Below are 25,038 nucleotides of genomic sequence, written 5' to 3'. Positions count from 1 at the left end.
TCTATCTGTTTGGAACCATGCATACTTACTGCCTCAAGAAAAATAAAACACTGTACAGTTACATTATATAATTGCTAAATAGCATCCAATGTTGTTCCTTTCAGGTCACACACCTCACTGAGGACAACGTCCTTGCCAAGTTTGAATCTGAATGTGAGATGATCACAAAAACAACCCTCCCCCAACCTTTGAAAGCAGAACACATTTTCCCCATGCTCGTAAAACTCAAAATCAATTCTAATTTACAAAAAAAGTTTAAAAATTCATCTTTAAACTGTGACAAGGATGAGAAAATTCAACCAAAAAGGAACATTTCTGAAAAGATTAAAAATGACTGAAAACAGGCTTTAGAATGCAGTGGCGCTTTCAACCTTAAATACAGCGGTGCTATCATACCTCTATACAACGGCTCATAGCAACATGTACACATCAAAAAACAAGATGCTAAATTCCGCTAAATATTATATATACAGAGGGTATATTTTTGTCAGTGTTTAGTCCTATAAACTTTGTCTGGTTTAGTCATTTGCATTGTATTTTCTAGGTTGCTTTTGAATTAGAGGTTTAGTTAACTATGATTAAATGGATGACTGTCACAGATGTCATGAGACATGTGGAGTTCAGAATTTTAATAGTTTTTAACATGTCTATTGTTCTTGAAATGTTGGAAGTTTGATGAGTCAGCGAAATGGATAAGCAGGTAGTATTTGGGAGAAGAAAAAGTAAATAACTATTAAAGTTCTTAAGAAAACAACCCATAGGATTAAATGAGAGGCTACAGATAACAGGGTATCAGGATGAACAAATACACTGAAGAACTCAGAGAACTAGTCAAGGGGGGGGTCGCAAGAGGGGGAGATGTCCAAGGAATAGACCAATCGGCCAATAGGAGAGAAAATAGGAAAAAGCAGTGGTGAAACAAGATGATGTCTGTGGGGTGGTATTTTAAGAGGCTTCCGACTACCGTAAGGTATATGTAAGTGGGAATAAGATAGTCGCTATGTACCCAAGAGATTATGCAATGTTCACCCATTTCCCACATAAAAAAGAATAAATGTAATGGGCCTGGTTCTGCAAAGATTGTTTGGTAATTACAAACCATGATTAACTTTTCAGACATTTTTTCATGATTTCCCTGAGTTGTGACAATTAGGCCAAACTGAGAGGGATGCTGAGCTGCATCTTCCCCTGCAGCCAAATGCTTTGCACCTATGATGATCTGACCTTTTGTTACCATGACGTCCTCCATGACTTTCCTCAAAATTTGACAAATGTATAGCTATGATTCACAGCACTATTATCTCATCTAATGTTGTACGTAATAAAAGGCCCATATTCAATCATGTTTTACTTAACTTCTAGTAAATGTTATCTACAGAGGGGTAGAAACTATAAAAATAATCTATAGAATTAAGGACCAATTCAGTCCTTGGGCTATACACAAAGGCGCATACTTGAAAAAACATGGCCAGAAGTCTTGGGTCATGCCCCAGAACCAGTGGAGTTCACAGTCTACACCCTCCAACCTCCAGTTAAAGGATATAGTTTACAATGTCACTTGTACCCCCTTATCGCCTACTCACACTGCTCTATTAGGATTAATCATTATCCCTGGAACAAGTAGTCTCCATGGGCGGCTGTGGGCTCACTCCTGGGCTGACATGATTGTGTGTTAAATGCTGCTTTTCCAGAGATAATGTATGCCAATATCAGCACAAAGATTGCTTTTAATTTTATAACAAAGGGTTCAATACAGATACCTTCACTAATAGGCAATTGATGCAAAGTTCAAAAGAAAAGAAAACAGGTGAGATAACTTACATAAACCAATGCAATTATGTATTTATGTGAAGAACTTGCACCTCTCACACAGGATACAAGGGAAGACTGATCACTTTTAAAAAATCTTTTTCAAGACTCAAAAGCAAAAGAATAAATATGCCTCATCATGCTTCTTGATTTATATATTTAAAACAGCAAATACCAAGTCACATGTTAAACCATCTTCAATACATCAGAATATTCAGAATAGTGGAACAAAGTAAAGCACAGCTGTAATTGAGGCTGCTCTGATGAGATGTGGAGGCGGGTGGTAACATAATCAGTACATGCTAACTATACATCTTATTCTACCCTTTAATTAGAAAGTTATAATAGACTTCCAGGTGGTATAGACTGAGTAAAGCGTGGCTACTATTTTTCTGTTCTTTAGGGAGCTAATGAAATTTAAGTCTAAAGATCAAAAAAGTAAACATTTGACTATCTCCAGTTATGCTTAAAAGGACATTGTGAATCTGTTTAGATTTCAAAATTTACCATATACATAGATTTTTCAATTGTTTAACAAAATATAAGAAAGTTAGAATATTATGTAATCCAAATTTGAACACACTCTGCTTTTTGTTGTGGGGGCTTGAGTGGGGATTTGAAAAGGCTTTTATCAATTGCTGGTACAAGTAAATCTCGTCTAGGTAATGTCTATAGACAAGTCTAGTACAGAAAATTATAAAGAAAGCAGCATACTTCCTCAGAATAAAAGTCCACTGGTAGAATAAAATCAGAAGGTCAGCATTCATGTCTGAATACATATAGGTTTTGTTTAGCTGAGACTGGAACCTTTTACCTACATTCTTTATTACAAATTTTGGTGGTTCAACCACCAAATAGAAATCAGATTTGAAAAACAAAGAAAAAGGAGAAAGGAAGAGACCAGGTACTTAACTGGAAGTCTAAGTTAGGATTTGGCATTTAGGCGTGGGTGGTTACAATGGGGACAATCCTCCAATAGAGCCCCTGCGAACACTATAGACAGAAGTTAGACCCAATGAGTGCTAGCTGAGAGAACGATATTTATCCTGTCCTGAAGAAACTGCAGACCCTAGGACAGGGCTCATCTTAGTCAAATTCCAGTGGGACATGGGCTGCCTTTTTCACTGGGGAGCCTGGAGACAACCCACCTGGAAAAGGGAGGGCTTGGCACCAGGGTGAGACCCTACTCTCATCTCCAGTCTCTTTTTGCCAGGTAAAGGGGCTGGAGCACCATAAAGGGACCCTAAAAGCCCTTTATCTATCCAAAGGAGGATATCCCTGGGGTAGGTAGGTGCTCTTGTAGGATTGCCCTCTGAAGACCTCTTCACAAGCCCTGGCATAGTGGGTGTGCTGAGGGTGGGTCATAGCACACAGCCCCAGAGAGGCTACCATAACTTAGACAGTGCTCTGGAGCTGCTTAGGTTACATCAGGGGCCTCTCCAACTTCTAGAGCAGTCTAGGGTAAGGAGATTACAAAAATGGCTTAAACCCTCCTCAACCCTCCTCCTGCTGTGCTGCAAGTTCTGTCACAGAATCTAACCCAAATCTCTTGCTTCTGATTGGTTCCACAAGATAGGAACTATACATCTGCATATGTGGAGGCTAAGAGCCCAAGTCCTGAGAGTCTCTGTTTTCAGGGTGATGGCCATGCCTCATGCAAGTAGTTTCAACATACAAGTCACTTCATATACCACTCCATATTTCTGGAACATGGTGCATGATGTGTTACCCTTCATGAACCACTCTCAGGCATTACCTGGCCTGGATTCCATGGATTGCAAGTAATGTAACCTTACCATGCCTAACTGGCATGTCCAACTGCAAAGAAGTAAGTCAGCATCAGTTTCACAGATTCTAGATGCAGTGTCCAATGTCCTCTCTCTGCTTTGACATATATCATTATGACTTGGTTTAGGGGCAGGGGTACTAACAAGGTATACTGCTAACACAGATACTAATACAGTCATACCATGTGTACCTCCTAACTAAGTATATTCCATAACAAAATATCAATGTGACATTTTAATTAAAAATAATTGAAATTCAAGGAAAGTGGTTTCACTGTCACCTGATTTATGAGTGGGTGGTAATATGCGCTCATTTCAAAATGCTCCACAGTAACAAGGTGTCGTGAGGCAGTTTCTCTGAATTTAGGAACTTGAAATTCAAAGTCCCTTTGTATGGACGCTAAAACAGGGTATTGCCAAAAACTTGCATTTGGCTACCAGACCAGAGGAGTAATTTCAACTTTAGCAACATTCCAAAAGACTTACAAACAAGCAAGTTCTTACCAGCTGAATAAGCAGGCTAATTAGGTCTGTCAGGGGTTTATTGATAAGGAGAAGGTCTTCAGCAGCCTGGGTGTCCCCTCCTGTGCCAGATTTTTGTGCCTTAATGAGACAAGGAAAAATAAAAAGAAGTCTTGGTGAGTGCTCAGCTTTGAGAAACAAATAAGGTCCATTAGGCGGTACAAATTTGAATGGAAGTTCGAAGGAGGTGTTCTTATACTCCCTTTCCTAGTTAAGTATTCGGAGATCTCTATAAGAAGTTAAAGTCTGATTGTGTCTGTAACAATAAGCACAAAGCAAAAGGGACTCATGCTGTCACATCCACTCTAAACTGATTTAATATGCTGACCTACGTGACATTTCTTCAGCAAGATACATACCTACTGTATGTATAATATATATCTCCATGAACTCATAATAAAATATATGTCTATCTACAATCTATGTTTTTTGTATATATATTCTCTCTCTCGCTACACAAATATATGACTTCTTTATTTTAATGTTCACTGTAAGTCTCCAAAGATCACCCTCTATTTTATAAGAGATGATTTTAAGCACAATTGAAAAAAAGAAAATCAAGATGATTCAAAAGTTAAGACTTCCACTCCCACCCTCCTGACTTGAATTTCCAAAGTGGAATGATGTAGTGGAATTTGAACTTCAGGTGCTTTACTACTTTTAGAAAATGCCTGATGAATAAGATTCCACAGGGAAATGGTCAATAGTCCTCTGACAGCACTAAACATAGAAGCTTGGCCCTTTAAAATACAGAGGCAGATTTTTCTGTAGAAGCATTGGAGAAAATCAAGAAAATCAGATTTCTGGTACCCAAAATAAGTTCTCCAGACTGCCAACTAGTCATTGGCTACCAATCTTAAAAATTTAAGCTTTAGACTCAGTCAATAATGGTTGACACATGTAAATGAGGGCAGAATTTGGACCTAAGTATATAGATTTCAGTTGCATTTCTCTTTATTTTACCAGACTATGTAACAAATCCTCTCTTCTCCTAGATGCTTATATGGAGTCCTAATAATATACTTACTATTCAAATTGTGCTCAGTCAGGGAACACTTATTCTTTAAGAACACTTTCAAAAATATCTGATCCCTTAGGAAAAATACACCGAAGAAACACTTTGCTCTGGCCATTTACATGAGAAAAGGATTTTGCTCTGATTTACATGAAATCCCCTGCTTTTGTACGACAAAAAGTACAATCAAAAGGTTTTCCACAGGAATTAGTAGGCAGTATTTGTAATGTGCTTTGAGATCCTTGGATGGACGCCATCACAGAAGTGCAAAGTATTATTACTTTTACCAGATGCACTAGATTACAGTAACATAGAAACTCAAGAAAGACAAAGCTATCAGAAAATCTTGATGATCTTTCTGCCAAATATTTCAAAAACGAAGCACGCAGGATATGCCTGGTTGATAGTATAACTGATTATGTAAATTTGCATGAACAGAAAGGCAGATTTTTAGCACTCACTTCACACCCATTAAATTCTTTTAAAATACAGCAGGACTTTTTTAATTGTACGAAACACAAAACAATTGGCCTGCCTTCTTTTGGCTTTCTCCCGTCCTTCTCAGAACACTCAGTACAGTAAGATTCTCTATCCTCCTCAAGATAGGGGGAAAAAACGTATACTAGTCAAGACAGGAGAACAAGATGTGCCAGTGCAATTAGTCTAGATACAGAAGTCACTTTCTGTCAACTAATTGAGGGCATTAATCAGATCATCTTATTACATGGAAATCATAGGACTAACTGAGTTTGGGTAAAAGAAACAGAGGTTTTAAACATCTTTTAAAAGCACAAAATGCAATCCCTTTGAATAATCCTTTTAAAAATGAAATACGAGAAGGGTAAGTCTTCTAGATGGAGCAGAGGGGATCTCTGACACTGCCCTTTTTGCTATTAAGTTTGTATTTAGTCACAGCAAAAAGGGATCTGGGCTGCAGGAGAAGGTAAATATCTTTGTCAGTGCACCTGCACAAGCAGAGACATTGTATGGTCATCCACCCATTTCAAATATGGGTAACTTTCTGTAAAGTGTACATATCAACACCTCAGTAGTGAGCCACTATTGACTTACATGACATCATATATTTTAATATCCCAAATGCACTAGGGAGGAAATGTTTTGAAACATTAATGAGAAAATGTCAAATTAAGCTATTTATGGAGTACACCAAAGCAAAAAAATCAACAAGGATCTGTGTTGTTAGCATATTGTGTGGCACTGACTTCAACTAGCTAACACCATATAAAGGAGCATACTTATTAAGGAGGTAGCCCTACGATACGTACAAGGACTTGATCCAAAGCCCATTGAAGTGAATGTAGGTCTTCCCATTGATTTCAGTCAGCATTAGATCAGACACTAAATGAGTGATTTAATATTAGTGGTGATGAATTACTGATTTGCATGTTGGGATCTGATCAACCTGGGAACAGGTTGGCAAACAAAGATGTAATTAAAAGATGGGAACAAAAAATCCACTTATAAATTAATTGTTTTGGCTCTGAATACAAATACAAAAAGGAAAACATATTGGTTTCAGAAGTTTTCTGTTAAATGAGAATAAGTGTCTGTTGGCACTTTTTGCCTGTAGAATCCTGATCAGAATCAAATCATCTGCTTAAGGGGATCATATTACTGTTTTGAAAACTTCTTTTGAGCTAGGGTATTGTATTGAGAGACTGATAGCACCCACTGGGAGGTTTGTCTTGTAGCACAAAACCAGAAAGGTAAATAATAAATAATGGTTGATGTGCATTTCAACAGAGAAATATATTTTGGGTGTGGGGTGGGCATGAGATGCTCTTGAAAGTTTTTTTAAAACCATGTACAAAATTATACAATGTACTTCAAACTATACTGAACTGCTGAATAAACAATTGGCTTATTAAAAAGCTTGCAGTTCCAACCTACTATCCTCCAACACAGGATCAGTGCTGTGTCCTTATTATTTGTTCTATATCATGGGAGAAAAATGCTTTGTTTTCACAAGAGTTTACATAAAATGCCTACTACCATCACAACTGTTTCTCTAGTAATCCAAAGGAATAAAATATAACCAAAAAAAGACATATCCAACAGAAAACACTCGATTCTACCCCCCCCCCATCCCCCGACAATCTGTTCTAATTTTATGGAGAGAGACAAGGTGGGTAAAGTAATATAATTTATTGGACCAACTTCTGTTTCACCAACACAGTTGTTGGGACATCTGATGCACTGGATGAGACATGTGTAGGACCCATGGATCTTGAAAGGTATGTTGTAGAGGGATAGATCATTGTAGCAGTGGAGATATGTCTGCAGGTTTTGCATCTGTTTTGGCAGGCGCTGCTGCTGCTTTAGCATGGGTCCTACAAATGCCTATCATGTGTGTGTACCTCATCCAGTGCATCACATGCCCCAATAACAACTATGTGGGTGAAACCAGACAATCACTACACTCTCGAATGAACTCACATAGACAAATAATAAAAGACAAAAAACCCCATCACCTGTGGGCGAACACTTTTATCAAAAATGATCATTCCATATCTGACCTTTCAGTCCTTGTCCTCAAAGGAAACTTGCACAATGCCTTCAAAAGATGAACCTGAGAAATAAATTTCCTAACTATGTGGGACCCTAAAAACTACAGACTTAACAGAGACACTGGTTTAATGGCCCATTACAACAACTTTTTATACAAATTACTCAAGATTGTTAAATCCAAAGCTGACTGTGAAGAGTTAGAAATGGATCTCACTAAACTGGCTGAGTGGGTAACAAAATGGCAGATGAAATTCAGTGTTGATAAATGCAAAGTAATGCAAATTGGAAAAAATAATCCCAACTATACATAGAAAATGAGGTCTAAATTTGCTGTTACCTCTCAGGAAAGAGATCTTGGAGTCATTGTGCATAGTTCTCTGAAAACATCCACTCAATGTGTAGTGGGGTTAAAAAAGCTAACAACGTTAGGAACCATTAGGAAAAGGATAGATAATAAAACAGAAAATATCCTATGCCATTATATAAATCCATGGAACCCCGTACCTTGAACACTGCATGCAGTTCTGGTTGCCCCATCTCAAATATATATATTTAATATATATATATATTAGAACTGGAAAAGGTAAAGAGAAGGGCAACATAAATGATTATGGGCACAGAAAAGCTTCAATACAAGGAGAGATTAAAAAGACTGGGACTGTTCAACTTGGAAAAGAGACAACTATAAGGGGGGATATGATAGAGGTCTCTAAAATCATGAATGGTGTGGGGAAAGTGAACAGTGAAGTGTTATTTATCTCTTCACGTAACACAGGAATGAGGTGTCACCCAATGAAATGAATAGATCACAGGTTTAAAACAAAAAAAAGAAAGTATTTCTTCGCACAATGCAGTCAACCTGTGGAACTCATTGCCGGGGGTATTGTGAAGGCCAAAAATATAAGTGGTTCAAAAAAGAATTAGATACATTCATGGAAGATAGCTCCAACAATGACTATTAGTCAAGATGGTCAGGGATGCAACCCCATGCTCTGGGTATCCCTAAGCCTCCAATTGCCAGAAGCTGGGACTGGATGATAGAAAGCGGATCATTCAAATTTATCCTTTTCTGTTCATTCCCTGTGAAGCATCTGGCACTGGCCACTGTCAGAGACAAGGTACTGGGCTAGATGGATCATTGGTCTGACCCAGCATGGCCATTCTTAATATGTAATATACCTGCTGCTTACTATTCCTCCATTGTCCTACGATTGGAGAGGTGATCTCTTACAACATGTGTGAACCTCTTGTGCTTAACAATCTGCCCATCTTGTATTTAACTTAAACTCTAGTTTTCTTCTCCGTACCTGAAGAAGAGCTCTGTGAATCTTGAAATCTTGTCCCTTACGCCAGCAGAAGTTAGTCCAATAAAAGATATTACCTCACATACCTTGTGACTCTGATATCCTGGGACCAAAATGTCTACAAAAACACAGCAAACTAATTTTATTCATTTTTTAAGTAAGAAATTCAGTACTGAGAAAATAGGAAAGAGACTAAATTTTTTTACAATGGCCTCACTCTACCAGAAAATAGATTCCATACCTGTAAAGTCAGGCGGATGACGTTCGCTGTATATATCAGCATGCAATGCAAAATGTCAAGCAAGGACAGCAACAGTCCATTAGCTGTCTTGATGTTGCTTTTATCATCCACTTCTAAATACAGAGCTGCAGTTTCTATTAAGAGATTACAAATGTGATGGACCAGTCCTAAGCAGACAGAAAAACAAAATAAACAACACATGGTATCAGAAAAGAACATCAATTTGGAAGGTAGCTGTATATAAAGAATAATACCTCACCAGAAAGTAAGAATTTCATATACTGACTATTCATCAAATGCTCTTCTTTTCTCCCTCCACTTTTATAATTAATAATTTAAAATATAAGAGCTTAATTGAGCTCTGTCCACGTGGAGCAGCTTGCAAGACTGGTGCCTAAACTGTTAAAATCAGCCATTATAAATGCTTTGAAAGTCATATAGTACCCACTGAATAAACAATTACTAGATACTTTAAAGCAATGCATAATATGCTGGAATATATAGTTTACAGACAGCTATTGTTTACAGAGCCCTTCCTAGTGGTCAACAGAATTAAGTGACTTGCCTAAAGTCATACAGTGAATTACTAGCAGAGTAGAGAATGGAACCCAAAGTCCCTGGCAAACTGCTAATCCCATTTCCTCCCCACAATGTTGTAATTTGTAAAAGGGAACAATGCCAGTCTTAAGGTAAACTATATTTGGTATAGCAAAACTTTTATAATCAAGAGAAATATTTAATATTACTCTGGAAAACTTTGTCAATATTTGTTTGTCTAACACTAGTAAGACTCTCCTTGAAAATGCCTTTTTTGCTTTGACATTTTCTTTCTGCTCCTTTGGAATTTAATGTTGCTAGTCAAAATACCACTTCACCTCGCTTGCATAAACCACAAATCAATGTAGGTGTCAGGAAAAACAAACACCCATACTAATCAATTTAAAATAAACAAATCAATTCAGAATCCTAGCCACCTTCAAATAAAAAGTCACAGAGTTAATTATCTATCAACTTTCCAATTAATTTCTTTTAAATTAAAGTTTCATAAAAAAAGATATTTTATTCCTGGCTGATGAACACAATTATGTTTACTGACAGGGTCATCTTTAAGGTGGTAATGGAATTTCATCCAGGTTGAGACTTGGGTTCATGTGCTAATGCTGCAGTAAATTAGTATGGAGATACTGTACTGTTAGAGGTGTGACTCTTTATGAGAGGTGCTAATCTTAGGTCCTTTTCCCAATTTTCTGGTGGCTGTCCAGGATAGAGTTAAACATTTTATAGCATCATTGAAAGAGAATAGAGGACGATCTCTATTGTCCTCTCTTCAGAGAATATTTCTTAATATTTCCTCTCTTAATAGAAGAAATGTATATGCTCATGGCTTTGTGAGCTATTGTTGAATGCATAATAGCTATTGTATTTGGTCACTGCACTGCACAGGGTAGGTGACCATGACAGAAAGGATATCTCTCTCTTTATTTGGTGAAACGGTTTGGGATACGATCTTGAATATGAAAGGAATTATACAAAACCAAATTCTTTTTTATGAGCGCGGAAAAATATCCTAGATTTCTGAATTTGGCTGAGAAGTAAAACAGCTTTCATTCAAAAAGAAAAAAAACCCTGAATTTATAAAGTAGTATAATCATTTTAGATATATTAAAAATTGAGAGAGAAAGAGAAGAAAACTGATGACTATAATAAAGTTTTTAAAATAGGCCACATCACACCTCCTCAGTCAAGTTTTTGTATATTTTGTAAGTAAGTATATTTTGTTCCATCCATAAAAGCTCAAACAAAAACAGACAACATAATCAATGAACCAATCAACTTCTGAAACAAACTGACTGCAAAAAACTGCAACAAACAATAAATTAATACAATTAAAAACAAGCAAACAATAGCCCTACCCCAGAGTTTTACCCCCAAACAGTAAAAAATGACAGGGATTCCACAAAGTCCACTAAGGCCTTTGCTATTGCTATCAATTTTCCATAAAAAGCACTCAGTTACTATGGTGATGCACTGCCTCATTGGATGGATCAATGGATAGAAAGAAAGAAAGAAGAGCAGCATTTTTGATGCACTAGTTAGAACTAATGGAAATGAGTAAGCACCCTAAATGGCTGTGCCAGAGGCCAATGAAGTGGCTCTCTGTCCTGCAATGTGGAAGGGATGTGTAGTGGGCATAATTAGACAGTGGTACTGGGTTCACACACAACAGAAATCCAGAAGGGTCAAACCATTCATGCAAAGGATGTTGCAAGCCCTAGTCCGGCATGTAGGGAGTTAGCCTGGGATTTAGGAGACCTAGATTTAATTCTGTGCTCTAAAGACCTTTGACAATCTGGCCCTTATTCTCTATCTCCCAATTCCCTATTTGTACCTCCCAGGGGTGATGTGATGACAAATGCATTAAAAGGTGGGGATGTTCTCAGATACTACAGTAACAGAGCCACATAAGTAACCAAGATAGATACCTAGAAATATCAATTTGCAGGCCAACTTCATTGGTGAGAGGTTTTGAAATGTCCATATAATTAGTTAGAAATTAATATAGTTGTTATGTTGAGGCTGAAGATTCCTCCCCTTATGTTCCTGCTGTGCTTCAACACATTTTGTCTGAGAACTTATTCCATAATTCAGGATATACCAAGTGGAACAGAGAGAGGAAAGCTACTTCTAAGTGACTGGTTCTTCAAGTAGATTATTGGTATGGATTTACAATCAGAAACCTCTGGGAGACAGTGACTGCTACAGTCATGCATGTGCCCCCTTGCAGATTCAAACACTCATTGCCAGGTTTACATATAAAGTAGGGCTGTCAAATGATTAAAAAAATTAATTGCGAGAGTAAAAAAAATAGTCACGATTAATTGCAGTTTTAATCGCACTGTTAAAAATAATTTAAATATTTTTGGATGTTGAGGGGAAATGTGTGTTGGGGGGGAGTGTGTGTGTGTATGTTGGGGAAGTGTGTGAGACAAAGTGTGTGTGTGTGTGTGTGTGTGTGTGTGTGAGTGAGAGAGAGAAAGAGAGAGAGAGAGAGAGAGACAGATTGTGTGTGTGTTGTGGTAGTGTGTGAGTGTTACTCCTGGGGGAATTCGGCATAACTGCACATGCACAGAATTCATGTCCCAGACAGATTTCTGTGTTTCCCTGCAGAAAAATGACTTCTGACAAGGAAGCCGCAAGAGCGGTCACGTGCCACTCCCCAGCGACGCAGGCATATTGGTTTGGATGCCTGGAACAGCCGGTAAGATGTAAATCATCATGCATGTGAGAGCGAGAGAGAGACTGCATAAATTTGTTGACTAATAACTAGAAATAAAGGGTCAAGCCTAGCTACATTACTATGAGACCGGGGGGGGGGGAGGGGAGGGAGGTGTTAAAGATTTCCTCCAATGCTCCCCACTCCCATTCTCCATTCATTGTATTGTGGTTTAAATAAATTGCCAAAATAATTGAAATGATTACACAGTAACTCCTTGCTTAACATTGTAGTTATGTTCTTGAAAAATGCAACTTTACGCAAAACAATGGTAAGCGAATCTAATTTCCCCATAAGAATTAATGTAAATGCGGGGGGGGGGGGAGGGTTAGATTCCAGGGAAATTTTTTTTGCCAGACAAAAGACATTATCTACATATACAGTATAAGTTTTAAACAAACAATTTAATAGTGTACTCAGTAATGATGATGTGAAGCTTGGTTGAGGTGGTGGAGTCAGAAGGTGAAAGAGGGTGGATCGTCCAGCTGCTCCTCTTGCTGTTCTTTCCAAAATGCCTGCGGGTGCTCAACTCCTGGCTCTGCCCCAGGCCTGCCCCCACTCCACCCCTTCCTCCAAGGCCCCATCCCCTCCCCGTCTCTTCCCGCCGCTTCTCTACCCCTGAGCACGCTGCGCCTCACTCCTACCCCCCAGCCTCCTGAATGCTGCAAAACAGCTGATTGCTGCGGGCGGGAGGTGCGGGGAGGGAGGGGGGAGGCTGCGCGCCGCATCCTCGCTCCTCGTACCCTCCGTCCCCCGAGCCTCCTGAACACTGCGAAATAGCTGATTGTTGTGGGCGGGAGGCATGGGGAGGGAGGGGGAATTGCTGATCTACGGGGCTGCTGGCGGGTGGGAGGTGCTGGGGGTGGTGGAGGGGAGCTGATATGGGGGCTGCTGGCCCACCCTGGTTCCAAGCCCCCACAGCCAAACAACGTTATAAGCAAACATTGTACAACTTTAAATGAGTATGTTCTCTAGCAGATCCATGATGGAACAATGAAACAACGTTAATCGGGACAACATTAAGTGAGGAGTTACTGTATTGTGTTATTTTCACAAATAAAATATGCAGAATTTTAAAATATTGTGCACAGAATTTTTAATTTTTTGGTGCAGAATTCCCCCAGGATTAGTGTGTGTGTGTGTGTGTGTGTCTGTGTCTGTGTGAAAGAGAGACAGTGTGTGTTGGGGGAGTGTGTGGGAGAGACAGAGCGTGTCAGACGGGCTGGAACAATTTGTATAGTGGGGGTACTGAGAGCCATTGAACGAAACTGTAAACCCTCTATATAATGGAATCCACTTCAAGCCAGGGGGTGCGGCAGCACCTCCAGCACCCTTAGTTGCAGTTCCAATGGAGTGTGTGTGTTGTGGGGAGCGAGTGTGTCAGTGCGCTGTCTCTGTAAGAACAGCACTCACCAGCCTGAACGTTTTTTTAAGACCGCAGCAGAGGCCGGCAGATCCCACTCTGACTCAGAGGCAGCAGCACAGACAGGCTCCCAGACCACTACCCCAGCTCAACAGAGACCAGGTACACAGGAGGGAAATGGGAACACCCTAACGTCAGCCTCCTGCCCCCGGCTCTGTATAGCAGACAGGAGGATCCCAGGAGGATCCTTGGCGAGGGACAGCTCCATGGCAGCAGATTCAGGGGAGTAGGAGCAGCGGCTGCTGCAGATGGCAGCAGAGCAGAGCAGTGGGGGAAGGAGAGACACCCTTGCTCTGGAGGTGCCCCCTTGAGCACGGCAGCTTTATGGTACTCTACTTTATACTAGTTAACAGACAGCCTCAGGATTGAGGGGTGCACCTTTGTACTCCACACAGGGCTGGCTCCAGGCATCAGCTGAGCAAGCTGGTGCTTGGGGCGGCAGATTGTTCGAGGCGGCATTCTGCCCAATCCTAGGGTGGCACAGCTGCTTTTTGTTGTTGTTCTTGTTCTTGTTCCGCTTCGGCCGCCCTGCAGGGGGTGGCGGCGCGGAGAACCAGAGCACCCTGCAGGGCAGTCCTCTTCCTTCCCTCCCCGCTGACCGTAGCGGAGCCCTCACGACAGGCGGCAGCGCAGCGGGAGGGGCCGCGTGGCAGCGCCCCTGCTGTAGCCCTGGCAGCCCCCTTCTCTCTCTCTCCCGCCCACTCCCCCGCCCCCAGCCCGTCCCCCTGCACCCGTGCTCCAGCCGTTTTTTTTTTTGCTTTGCCGTTCTGGCCCCGTTTTTTTTGGGGGGGGGGGGAGGAGGGGGGGTTGTTGTTTTTTGCTTGGGGCGGCCAAAAAGCCAGAGCCGGCCCTGACTCCACATCCTGAGCAGTGTCAAGCACATCTTGGAACACCACAGAGTATCTGTGAGAAAGGTAACAGAAGAAGAGAGTTCTGTTTCCACACTGCTGAAGCGGTCAGAAAGGAACTGGTGTAGAGTTTGGGCTCTAGCTTCTTAAATAAACTGACGCCAAATGAGTGGATTTGCAAGGAAGCATGCGCTGGGCCCCAATGATCTCTGATTTTCAGAGGGTTCTATCTCATGCCTAAGAGTCATGCACATCCCAGAAATGAGAAAATACTATCAAAACTCAAAATGTTCTCTATTCATCCTTGTAGTATGTACATGTGACATAGAAGGATACAATGGTGGTCAGTGATGTGCCACCAACATTTTAACATGGGACTCTGGCAAAATTTCTTATAGTCAATATGGCCATTAGTACATCTTGACTGTAGCCGGGCACTGCAGGGCCCTCTTGGCTCCTGTCCCTGCTCTGCTGAAAACGTCACTCGGAGACCCTGGGGTTTAGTAACCACCAGTGCCATTTATTTACAGGTTGTGCTCCCACCACCTTTTCACCATACACCACTTGGGTTCTAGTGTCTGCACCCAGGAGGGAAGAGCTATCACTCTGCTTCCTCTCCCTCGCTCCTCCCTGTGGCTTTGTGCCTCCCAGCCTTTTATACAATCCCAGGGTAATTGGGCTGGCAGCTGTCTCCCATTCACCAATTAGGTGCAGGTTTTCTCTAGCCAGCTCCAATTTACTTCCCTTAAATGGGAGCTGGTGTGACAGAGGGCAGAGTCAGCAGTTCTTGCCCAGCACCCTGTCATACTGACCATGTACCCTCAGTTCCAAGATGGCAGGTCTCCTTGTGGTTTTCAGCTGAGGTGCGCAGGCAGGTTCTTCCACATGTACTTCCTGCTGCCACATCCACACTCAAGCCTGGAGAGCAGGGAACCAAAGAGCCCCCCACTTTTGCTGCTGTCTCATCTTATTGCAGCCCAAAGTAGGAGCTTTTTGCAGCGTAGCTGTACAGCTGGCAACACTCACTGTCTCCCCCAGTTTCTCTTCCCTTTCCTTGCTGATGGCCTACATAGCCCTGTCCTCTTCTGCCACTGGCCCTCCTCTTCAGAATAGTCCTTCTCTGTTCCATATGTGAGCTGCTAGAGTACAACATATCTGCATCCATTTCAGTTTTCCTGCTGTGGCAAATGGACAGGACCAGAAGGAGGACAAAGAGTATTTTAACAAAGAGCTCCTGTGAGCCATCTCCAGCTGACCTAAGTTGACTTGCATTGAGCTAACTGTGTGTGCGTCTACACCAAAACTTGTTTCCTGCTAATGTAAGCACACTGTGACAGTAATATCTCTTCCCCAAGCGATGCAGAACCACAGTCAACCTACTTAGATCAATGGGGTGCGAGTGTAGACACTGTCTCACCCTAACAGTTCTCCAACAGCTGTCTCACAATACCCCTGTCCTTGCAACAGTGTCTGCTCCAGTAACAATTTTGAACTCCACTGCCCAGAGGTCACAGAGACCAGAAACTCCTAGATGGACTCTTCCCTCGAGCAGGCAAGAAGTCTCGGATCTCCTCAACCTGTGCAGAGAGGGGACTGAGAAAGCATAGCTATGGAACAGCCATTAAAATATTGACATCTATGTGCAGATTACACAGGGGATGCTGAAACTGGGGCATGACAGGATTAAGCAGCATTGTTGCATGAACGCAAAGACACTTTGCCAGCGCTACCAAAAGGTGAGGGAGGGCAACAAGAAATCTGGTGTGGCTCTGCAGACCGGTTGCTTTACAATGAACTGTATGCCATACTTGGCAGTGACCCCACCATCACCCCAAATTTGACTGTGGACACTTCACAGGAGCCCAAGGTGGAGGCCCCTGCTGTGAACAGTAAGAGGAGGTGTGACAACATGGTGAGAGACTCAAACCATGCCATGAACCAGGAGCTGGTTGAAACTTCACTGGAGTCAAGGCAGTCCCACTAGGTGAGCACAGATGAGCCCACTAATGATGAAAAAGGGTGCGTGGATAATGTGTACATGCATTATTCCTTATAATCATTTTTTCTTTTTCATTGCCCAAAACCTCATCTCCCTCGCCCTTCTTCTCCATTTAAAAATGGCACTGACTCCATCCGCAGTTTGTTTGCTCTCTAATTTTGTTGCCTGTATCTCTGTACATCATAACATTCTTTTTGGAAACTCAGAGTATTTATTAATTTACACCAAGGGTTCATAACGGGAGGCGATAACCCACTCATATTTAATCCCTGCAAACAGGAGGCACACTATTTCCTAAAAGCATCAGACAACACTGTGATGGGTTCGGTCACAGAGACCCCCTTGGGACTGTCACCTGATGTGCTGAGCCTACCTCTGAGCCTGTTTTCTCTGCCAGTTTGGGCCTCCAGAACCCTGCCTTGTCGAGCAAGCCTGCTGCGACACAGACCCAGGGTCTGAACCACGCCCCCAAAGCTGCAGACTTAACTGAAAACAGCTTAAGAAGTGTTCCTGTCTACAGCTCCAGACACCCAGCTCACAATGGGATCCAAACCCCAAATAAATCCATTTTACTCTGTATAAAGCTTATACAGGGTAAACACAAATTGTCCGCCCTCTATAACACTGATAGAGAGATCATATGCACAGCTGTTTGCTCCCCTGGGTATTAATTACGTACTCTGGGTTAACAAAATCACTTTTGCTTATTAATTAAGTATAAAAAGTAGGATTTAAATGGTTCCAAGAAATAACAGACAGAACAAAGTAAGTTACCAAGCAAAATAAAACAAAACACACAAGTCTAAGCCTAATACAGTAGGAGACTGAATACAGGTAAATCTCACCCTCAGAGATGTCCCAATAAGCTTCTTTCACAGACTAGACTCCTTCCTAGTCTGGGCCCAATCCTTTTCAGACCAACGTTGTGGCTTATGGCCTGGGTCCAGCAATCACTCACACCCCAGTAGTTACAGACCTTTGTTCAGTTTCTTTCAGGCATCTCTTTGGGGTGGAGAGGCCATCTCTTGAGCCAGCTGAAGACAAAGTGGAGGGGCTTCTAGGGCTATTTATATTTTCTCTCTTGTAGGCGAAAACCCCTTTGTTCTTCTGTGCAAAATCACAGCAACAAGATGGAGTTTGTAGCCCACTGGGCAAGTCACATGTCCATGAATGATTCAGCTTTTTGCAGACTGACACCATTGTTTACATGTTAGTTTGAATGCTCCCAGGAAAGCTCACATGTGGATTGGCGTCTCCCGAAGTCCATTATCAGTTAAGTGTTTCTTGATTGGGCACTTACTCAGAATAGTCCTTACTCAAGAAGCTGACCAAATGCTTCACTGATGCCACTTAGAATCAAACACATTGAGGTACAAGTACATAGCCAATATTCATAACTTCAAATACAAAAATGATACACACATATAGACAGCATAATCATAACCAGCAAATTACAACCTTTCCATAGACACCTTACTTGACCTCCTTTGTACAAGATTTGGTGCAACTATAGGACCTTGGTTGCCACAATGATCTATACAGTCACAGTTCATGTCAATAATGTCGCAAACACTACTGTTGCTGACTATTAAAATGATCTTTTAAGGCCTCCCTCAGTCATATAGCTTCACAATTGTTTCTTCCAATACCTCTTGTATTTGGCTGTTCAAATTCTGCAGACAGCCAGTCCATCTTGCCCCTCCACGCTCGTGGTAGCTTTTCCCTCTTTGCCTCACAGATATAATATAGGACACAACATGCAGCTACAACAGTGTAAACAGTGACCTTTCAGTCTATCAAAAGAACATTCAACAATCATTCTGCACCTGCTTAGTTAGCAGCTGAATCTTTCTTTGGTGCTGTTGAGATAGCAAGTGTTTGGCTTCACAAGCAGGGGAGCAACGGGGAGGATGGGTCCCTTAGAATTACAATTGGCATTCCCACATTGCAAGTAGTAATGTGCTGGTTGGGGAAGAATGTCCCTGCTTGCAGCTTTCTGAAAAGTCCTGTGTTCTTAACATGTGAGTGTCACGTACCTTTCCTGACCAACTATCAGTGAAGCGACTCCAGTGATCCACTAGCTCTTGCATAACTATGGAAAAGTATCCCTTTCTGTTGATGTACTGTGTGGCAAAGTGGGCTGGTGCCAGAATAGGGATAAGCATGTCATCAATTGCCCCACCACAGTTCAGGAACCCCACTGTTGCAAATCCATTCACTGTTTCCTGCACATTACTGAGTGCCTCATTCCTTTGTAGCAAAAGATGCTTAATGACCTTACACAGTAGGATGACAACAGCTCCCACTGTGGATTTTCCAACTCCAAACAGACTCCCCACTAACTGAAAGCAATCTGGCATAGTGTAAAATCTCCCATCCATGCAGCTTTCATTTTGATGTCTTTGTGTTGAAGGTCTGGGGTGAGCTCAGCACACGAATCCAGGAATCTGTTCTTTTGCATCCAAAAATTCTACAGCCACTGCTCGTCATTTCAAACCTGCATTACTATGCGATCCTACCCATCAGTGTGCATTTCTCGGGTCCAGAAGTGGCAATCCAGTGCGTGGAGCTGCTCCATGAATGCCAGCAAGAACCTGGATTTTTTTTTTTTTTTGCTGTATCCATCAGCAGCCAGTTATTGTGTTTGAAAATCTCCACACCTTCCTTGTTGCATTCCTGGCTGTAGTAGTACTAGTTCAAGTTCTGTAAATACAGGAGAATTGCGCATCCTGTACTAGCAATGCTCATGAGGGGGGCATGGATCAGCATTCATATCACATATTCCCCGTCAGTATCCAGCCTGGGAAAGCTAATGATCCAACCAGTGGACCAAATTCAGTGATAAATCCTGGTCACATGCCACCTGAGGCACACTACGCATGCACTAAGAAGAAGAACACTCATGAGAACTGCATTGAGCTGTGCAGGGTCCATGTTTCCGCTAGAGCGATGGCAGAGAATGAAAAGTGGCTACAAATGACTGTGGGAGTTTTAAAAAACGGCATGAAAATTATGGGATGTAGAAAGTGGCATGGTAGGAATTTGACCCTTAGCTCCCAGAAACCCCTGGGTGAATCACTAGTATCCCAGAAAGCACTGCAAAAATGTCCCACCAGGTATTGAGCTGGACACCAGCGCCGGGCACTCTAGGATGCCTACCTGTGGTGAGTATGCACAATGAAGATGAAAGCACCCAAGTGTGTACTTGCATTAACTGAACTTTGTAGTATAGACATGGTCTTATTCACAGGATGTGGGGGTGTGAGAGATGGGACGGAGTGCAAAGATCAAGAGTTACTGTCTATGGGAAAGTGCTCTTTCCTAGACATGCTCTAAACATAACTGTATAGAGCCACTGAAAAATGCATTTGGGTAAAAAAATATATTAATTCGGGGAATAGACCTAATGTTGCCGATTCTCATGATTTTAGTGTGAGTTTGCAATATTTGGTGTTTTTCTTAAAGCCCAAGTTCCTGGAGTCATGTGATCACATGAAACTCTCAGCTTTCTATTTTTTTTTAAATATTTCTAGTCCTTATGATTGTAAAGCAGAGCTTGAAATCATAACCAAGCGTACTGTACAGGCTCAAAACTCTGAAGCCAAATAATGAACCCATATATATCTATATCTATATCATTATTTTTAAGCCCCCTCTCATGACTTTGAAAGGCCGTGGCTGGCAATACTATAGACCACAAATATAATTATCTGAAAAACACTACACATACCAAAATATAGAGCTGATTTTATAAATAATCCTGTTAAAAATAATATTTTCACAAGCTTAAGTACAACATTAAAAGAAATACTATACACAATGGTGGACAATTAAACCAGTAAGATCTCTTATGTAAAAAAACAAAACAAAACAAAAACACTTATGGGGTTCCTGACATTTCTGCCTTTGAAAACTGTCCCTTTAATTTACTGATCCATAGAGTTTTTTCTCCGATTCTTCTCCTTCCTGGCTTCCCTAAGGTAATTAAATACAAAATTCTACTTTAAAATATTGTTAAGGGTTGGGATTGTTAAGGCACACACTCCAGCTGTAACTCATGCCATTGTGTCTTTTTCATTATTATTTTTACACAATGCTTTGCGTTATGGACCAAGTATCAGGCTAAACTTCGAATTTCCCATTTTTTGTCTGCTTAAGCCAGACTCTCAGCATTATTTCAGTCTAATCTTGTGCATTTAATTTCCTCCTTTTAAAAAAGCTTTGTTTCTGCTAATGTTCTGAATACTTCATACAAAAATGATACTGTGCAGAGACATATTCAGGTGATGTCACCACTACCAACCAAGAAGAAAATAAACAGTCATAACTGCACATCTACACAATACAAATCTTGTGGTCTCTCTGTGCCCCTTTTTCACCAGGCTAAATTATAACAAACCTAATAAAACTATCCAATAAAAGTTGGTCCCTATCGAAGCGAGGTCTGCAAACTTTCATGTGGGGAGATGTCCGAGTACACCCTGTTTCTGCTTGTAGGTAACCACTAAACCCACTGACCACATCAAGCTGAATGAGTCATTCTTCCTTTTTTGATGGTTTGCACATAATCTCTGAGTGGCTGCCTTAAAAGTTAATGCTGTCAAAGTCTCTTTCTAATGCAGATATGGCATAGGCAGTCAAGACATTTTGGCAAACAATCCCCTAAATAAATAACCACAACTCTGCACTGAGAATATTAAAACAGTAAATGAATAACAATTAACAAAATAAAAAAAGATAATTCAATATAATTATATAATTTTCTGAAAGAGTGCTAAGCATTGGGCAAAACATGAGCCACAAACGGACTTCATTTATAGATAAGGAATACAAAACAGAAAACATGCCAATATGAAAAATGGTCCATTACAATTAGAGCTTAAAAATACACTGAGGACAGAAGAATTTTGATAAGGTCACAAAGTGGTTTAAAAAAAAAGACTATTTGAAATATAACATTCTATAAAACACAATATAGTAGCATTTCTTTCAAAGTACAGTAGATACCCAGTACCACATTATATTAAAAATCTGTGCTTAGAAATTATCAATGATTCGAAACCCAGGATCCTATGGCATATATCCTACATTGTATATGCATATATTATTATATTGTTACCCATGTTTGACCAGAGTGGATAGCCAAAGTTTGAGGCCCTGTAGGTTTTTTCCACCAGGAGGAGAAACTGACAATAAAGCAAGATATTTCTGATGGAATTTATTTAATTTATAAAAATTATACATAAAGTCCTGTTTCCCTGCACACACCATGAATCAAGCAGGTACCCTAACCCTAGGGCAGGGAGCCAAACCCCTATGACCCCTATTCCTAGGGAGGGGAGCTGTACCCATAGGAACCCTAACCCTAAGACAGGAAGCGCTACCCACAGGAATCCTAACCCTAGGGCGGGGAACCCTCCCCATAGGAACCCTAACCCTAGTTCCAAGTGCCCCACCCATAGGAACCCTAATCCCAGCTCCAAATGCCCCACCCAAAGGAACCCTATGGAGTCCCACCCATAGGAACCCTAATCCTAGCTCCAAGTGATCTACCCATAGAAACCCTAAACCTTGGGCGGGGAACCCTACCCATAGGAGCCCTAACCCGAGCTCTAAGTTCCCTACCCATAGCAACCATAACCCTTCACTGTTCCAAGCCTGCTTTTCAGTCAGTATTCTGTGTCCTGAAAACATCTCTCTTTCTATCAGGGGTGCATCATCCGCATTTCTGTTACTATTTGCTAGAACATAAGAATGGCCACACTGGGTCAGACCAAAGGTCCATCCAGCCCAGTCTCCTGTCTACCAACAGTGGCCAATGCCAGGTGTCCCAAAGGGAGTGAATCTAACAGGTAATGATCAAGTGATCTCTCTCCTGCCATCCATCTCCACCCTCTAACAAACAGAGGCTAGGGACACCATTCCTTACCCATCCTGGCTAATAGCCATTAATGGACTTAACCTCCATGAATTTATCTATTTTAAACACTGTTATAATCCTAGCCTTCACAACCTCCTCAGGCAAGGAGTTCCACAGGTTGACTGTGCGCTGTGTGAAGAACTTCCTTTTATTTGTTTTAAACTTGCTGCCCATTCACTTCATTTGGTGGTCCCTAGTTCTTATATTATGGGAACAAGTAAATAACTTTTCCTTATTCACTTTCTCCACACCACTCATGATTTTATGTACCTCTATCATATCCCCCCCTAGTCTTCTCTTTTCCAAGCTGAAAAGTCCTAGCCTCTTTAATATCTCCTCATATGGGACCTGTTCCAAACCCCTAATCATTTTAGTTGCCCTTCTCTGAACCTTTTCTAATGCCATTATATCTTTTTTTGAGATGAGGAGACCACATCTGTACGCAGTATTCAAGCTGTGGGCGTACCATGGATTTATATAAGGGCAATAAGATATTCTCCGTCTTATTCTCTATCCCTTTTTTAATGATTCCTAACATCCTGTTTGCTTTTTTGACTGCCGCTGCACACTGTGTGGACTATCAGAGAACTTCAGAGAACTATCCACGATGACTCCAAGATCTCTTTCCTGATTAGTTGTAGCTAAATTAGGCCCCATCATATTGTGTATATGTAGTTGGGGTTATTTTTTCCAATGTGCATTACTTTACATTTATCCACATTAAATTTCATTTGCCATTTTGTTGCCCAATCACTTAGTTTTGTGAGATCTTTTTGAAGTTCTTCACAGTCTGCTTTGGTCTTAACTATCTTGAGCCATTTAGTATCATCTGCAAACTTTGCCACATCACTGTTTACCCCTTTCTCCAGATCATTTATGAATAAGTTGAATAGGATTGGTCCTTAGACTGACCCTGGGGAACACCACTAGTTACCCCTCTCCATTCTAAAAATTTACCATTTATTCCTACCCTTTGTTCCCTGTCTTTTAACCAGTTCTCAATCCATGAAAGGATCTTTCCTCATATCCCATGACAACTTAATTTATGTAAGAGCCTTTGGTGAGGAACCTTGTCAAAGGCCTTCTGGAAATCTAAGTACACTATGTCCACTGGATCCCCCTTGTCCACATGTTTGTTGACCCCTTCAAAGAACTCTAATAGATTAGTAAGACAGGATTTCCCTTTACAGAAACCATGTTGACTTTTGCCCAACAAGTTATGTTCTTCTATGTGTTTGACAATTTTATTCTTTACTATTGTTTCAACTAATTTGCCTGACATTAGACTTACTGGTCTGTAATTGCTGGGATCACCTCTACAGCCCTTTTTAAATATTGGCATTACATTAGCTATCTTCCAGTCATTGGGTACAGAAGCTGATTTAAAGGACAGGTTACAAACCATAGTTAATAGTTCCGCAATTTCACATTTGAGTTCTTTCAGAACTCTTGGGTGAATGCCATCTGGTCCCGGTGACTTGTTACTGTTAAGTTTATCAATTAATTCCAAAATCTCCTCTAGTGACACTTCAATCTGTGACAATTCCTCAGATTTGTCACCTACAAAGGACGGCTCAGGTTTGGGAATCTCCTTAACATCCTCAGCCAGGAAGACTGAATCAAAGAATTCATTTAGTTTCTCCTCAATGACTTTATCGTCTTTAAGTGCTCCTTTTGTATCTCAATTGTCCAGAGGCCCCACTGGCTGTTTAGCAGGCTTCCTGCTTCTGATGTACTTAAAAAACATTTTGTTATTACCTTTGGAGTTTTTGGCTAGCTGTTTTTCAAACTCCTTTTTGGCATTTCTTATTACATTTTTACACTTAATTTGGCAGTGTTTATGCTCCTTTCTATTTACCTCACTAGGATTTGACTTCCACTTTTTAAAAGATGCCTTTTTATCTCCCACTGCTTCTTTTACATGGTTGTTAAGCCGCAGTGGCTCTTTTTTAGTTCTTTTACTGTGTTTTTTAATTTGGGGTATACATTTAAGTTGGACCTCTATTATGGTGTCTTTGAAAAGTGTCCATGCAGCTTGCAGGGATTTCACTCTAGTCACTATATCTTTTAATTTCTGTTTAACTAACCTCCTCATTCTTGCATAGTTTCCCTTTCTGAAATTAAATGCCACAGCGCTGGGCTGCTGAGGTGTTCTTCCCACCACAGGAAGGTTAAATGTTATTATATTATGGTCACTATTTCCAAGCAGTCCTGTTATAGTTACCTCTTGGACCAGATCCTGCGCTCCACTCAGGACTAAATCGAGAATTGCCTCTCCCCTTGTGGGTTCCTGTACCAGCTGCTCCAAGAATCAGTCATTTAAAGTATTGAGAAATTTTGTCTCCGCATTTCGTCCTGAGGTGACAT

General features: G+C 41.0%; 1 protein-coding gene across 3 annotated transcripts in view; it reads right to left on the bottom strand.

The window, feature by feature from the left end:
• ULK4 (unc-51 like kinase 4) overlaps nucleotides 1-25,038 on the bottom strand; it is a 408,326-nt gene that overhangs the window by 77,342 nt on the left and 305,946 nt on the right. For 2 of the 3 annotated variants that reach the window (XM_054019573.1, XM_054019574.1), the window contains exons 33-34: nucleotides 9,208-9,374; nucleotides 4,101-4,199 (exon numbers count right to left, since the gene is read on the bottom strand). In XM_054019573.1, the coding sequence (XP_053875548.1) occupies nucleotides 4,101-4,199; nucleotides 9,208-9,374 (266 nt within the window). Of the gene's footprint in view, nucleotides 1-4,100; nucleotides 4,200-9,207; nucleotides 9,375-25,038 lie in introns of those variants that run through there. The other variant, XM_054019575.1, reaches the window with a different exon arrangement.

This window comes from Malaclemys terrapin, chromosome 2 (genome assembly GCF_027887155.1).
Source record: "Malaclemys terrapin pileata isolate rMalTer1 chromosome 2, rMalTer1.hap1, whole genome shotgun sequence".
In the NCBI taxonomy this organism is placed as follows: domain Eukaryota; kingdom Metazoa; phylum Chordata; order Testudines; family Emydidae; genus Malaclemys; species Malaclemys terrapin.
Note: the sequence above shows the minus strand (reverse complement) of the source record. Positions and strands in the feature narration are given on the sequence as shown.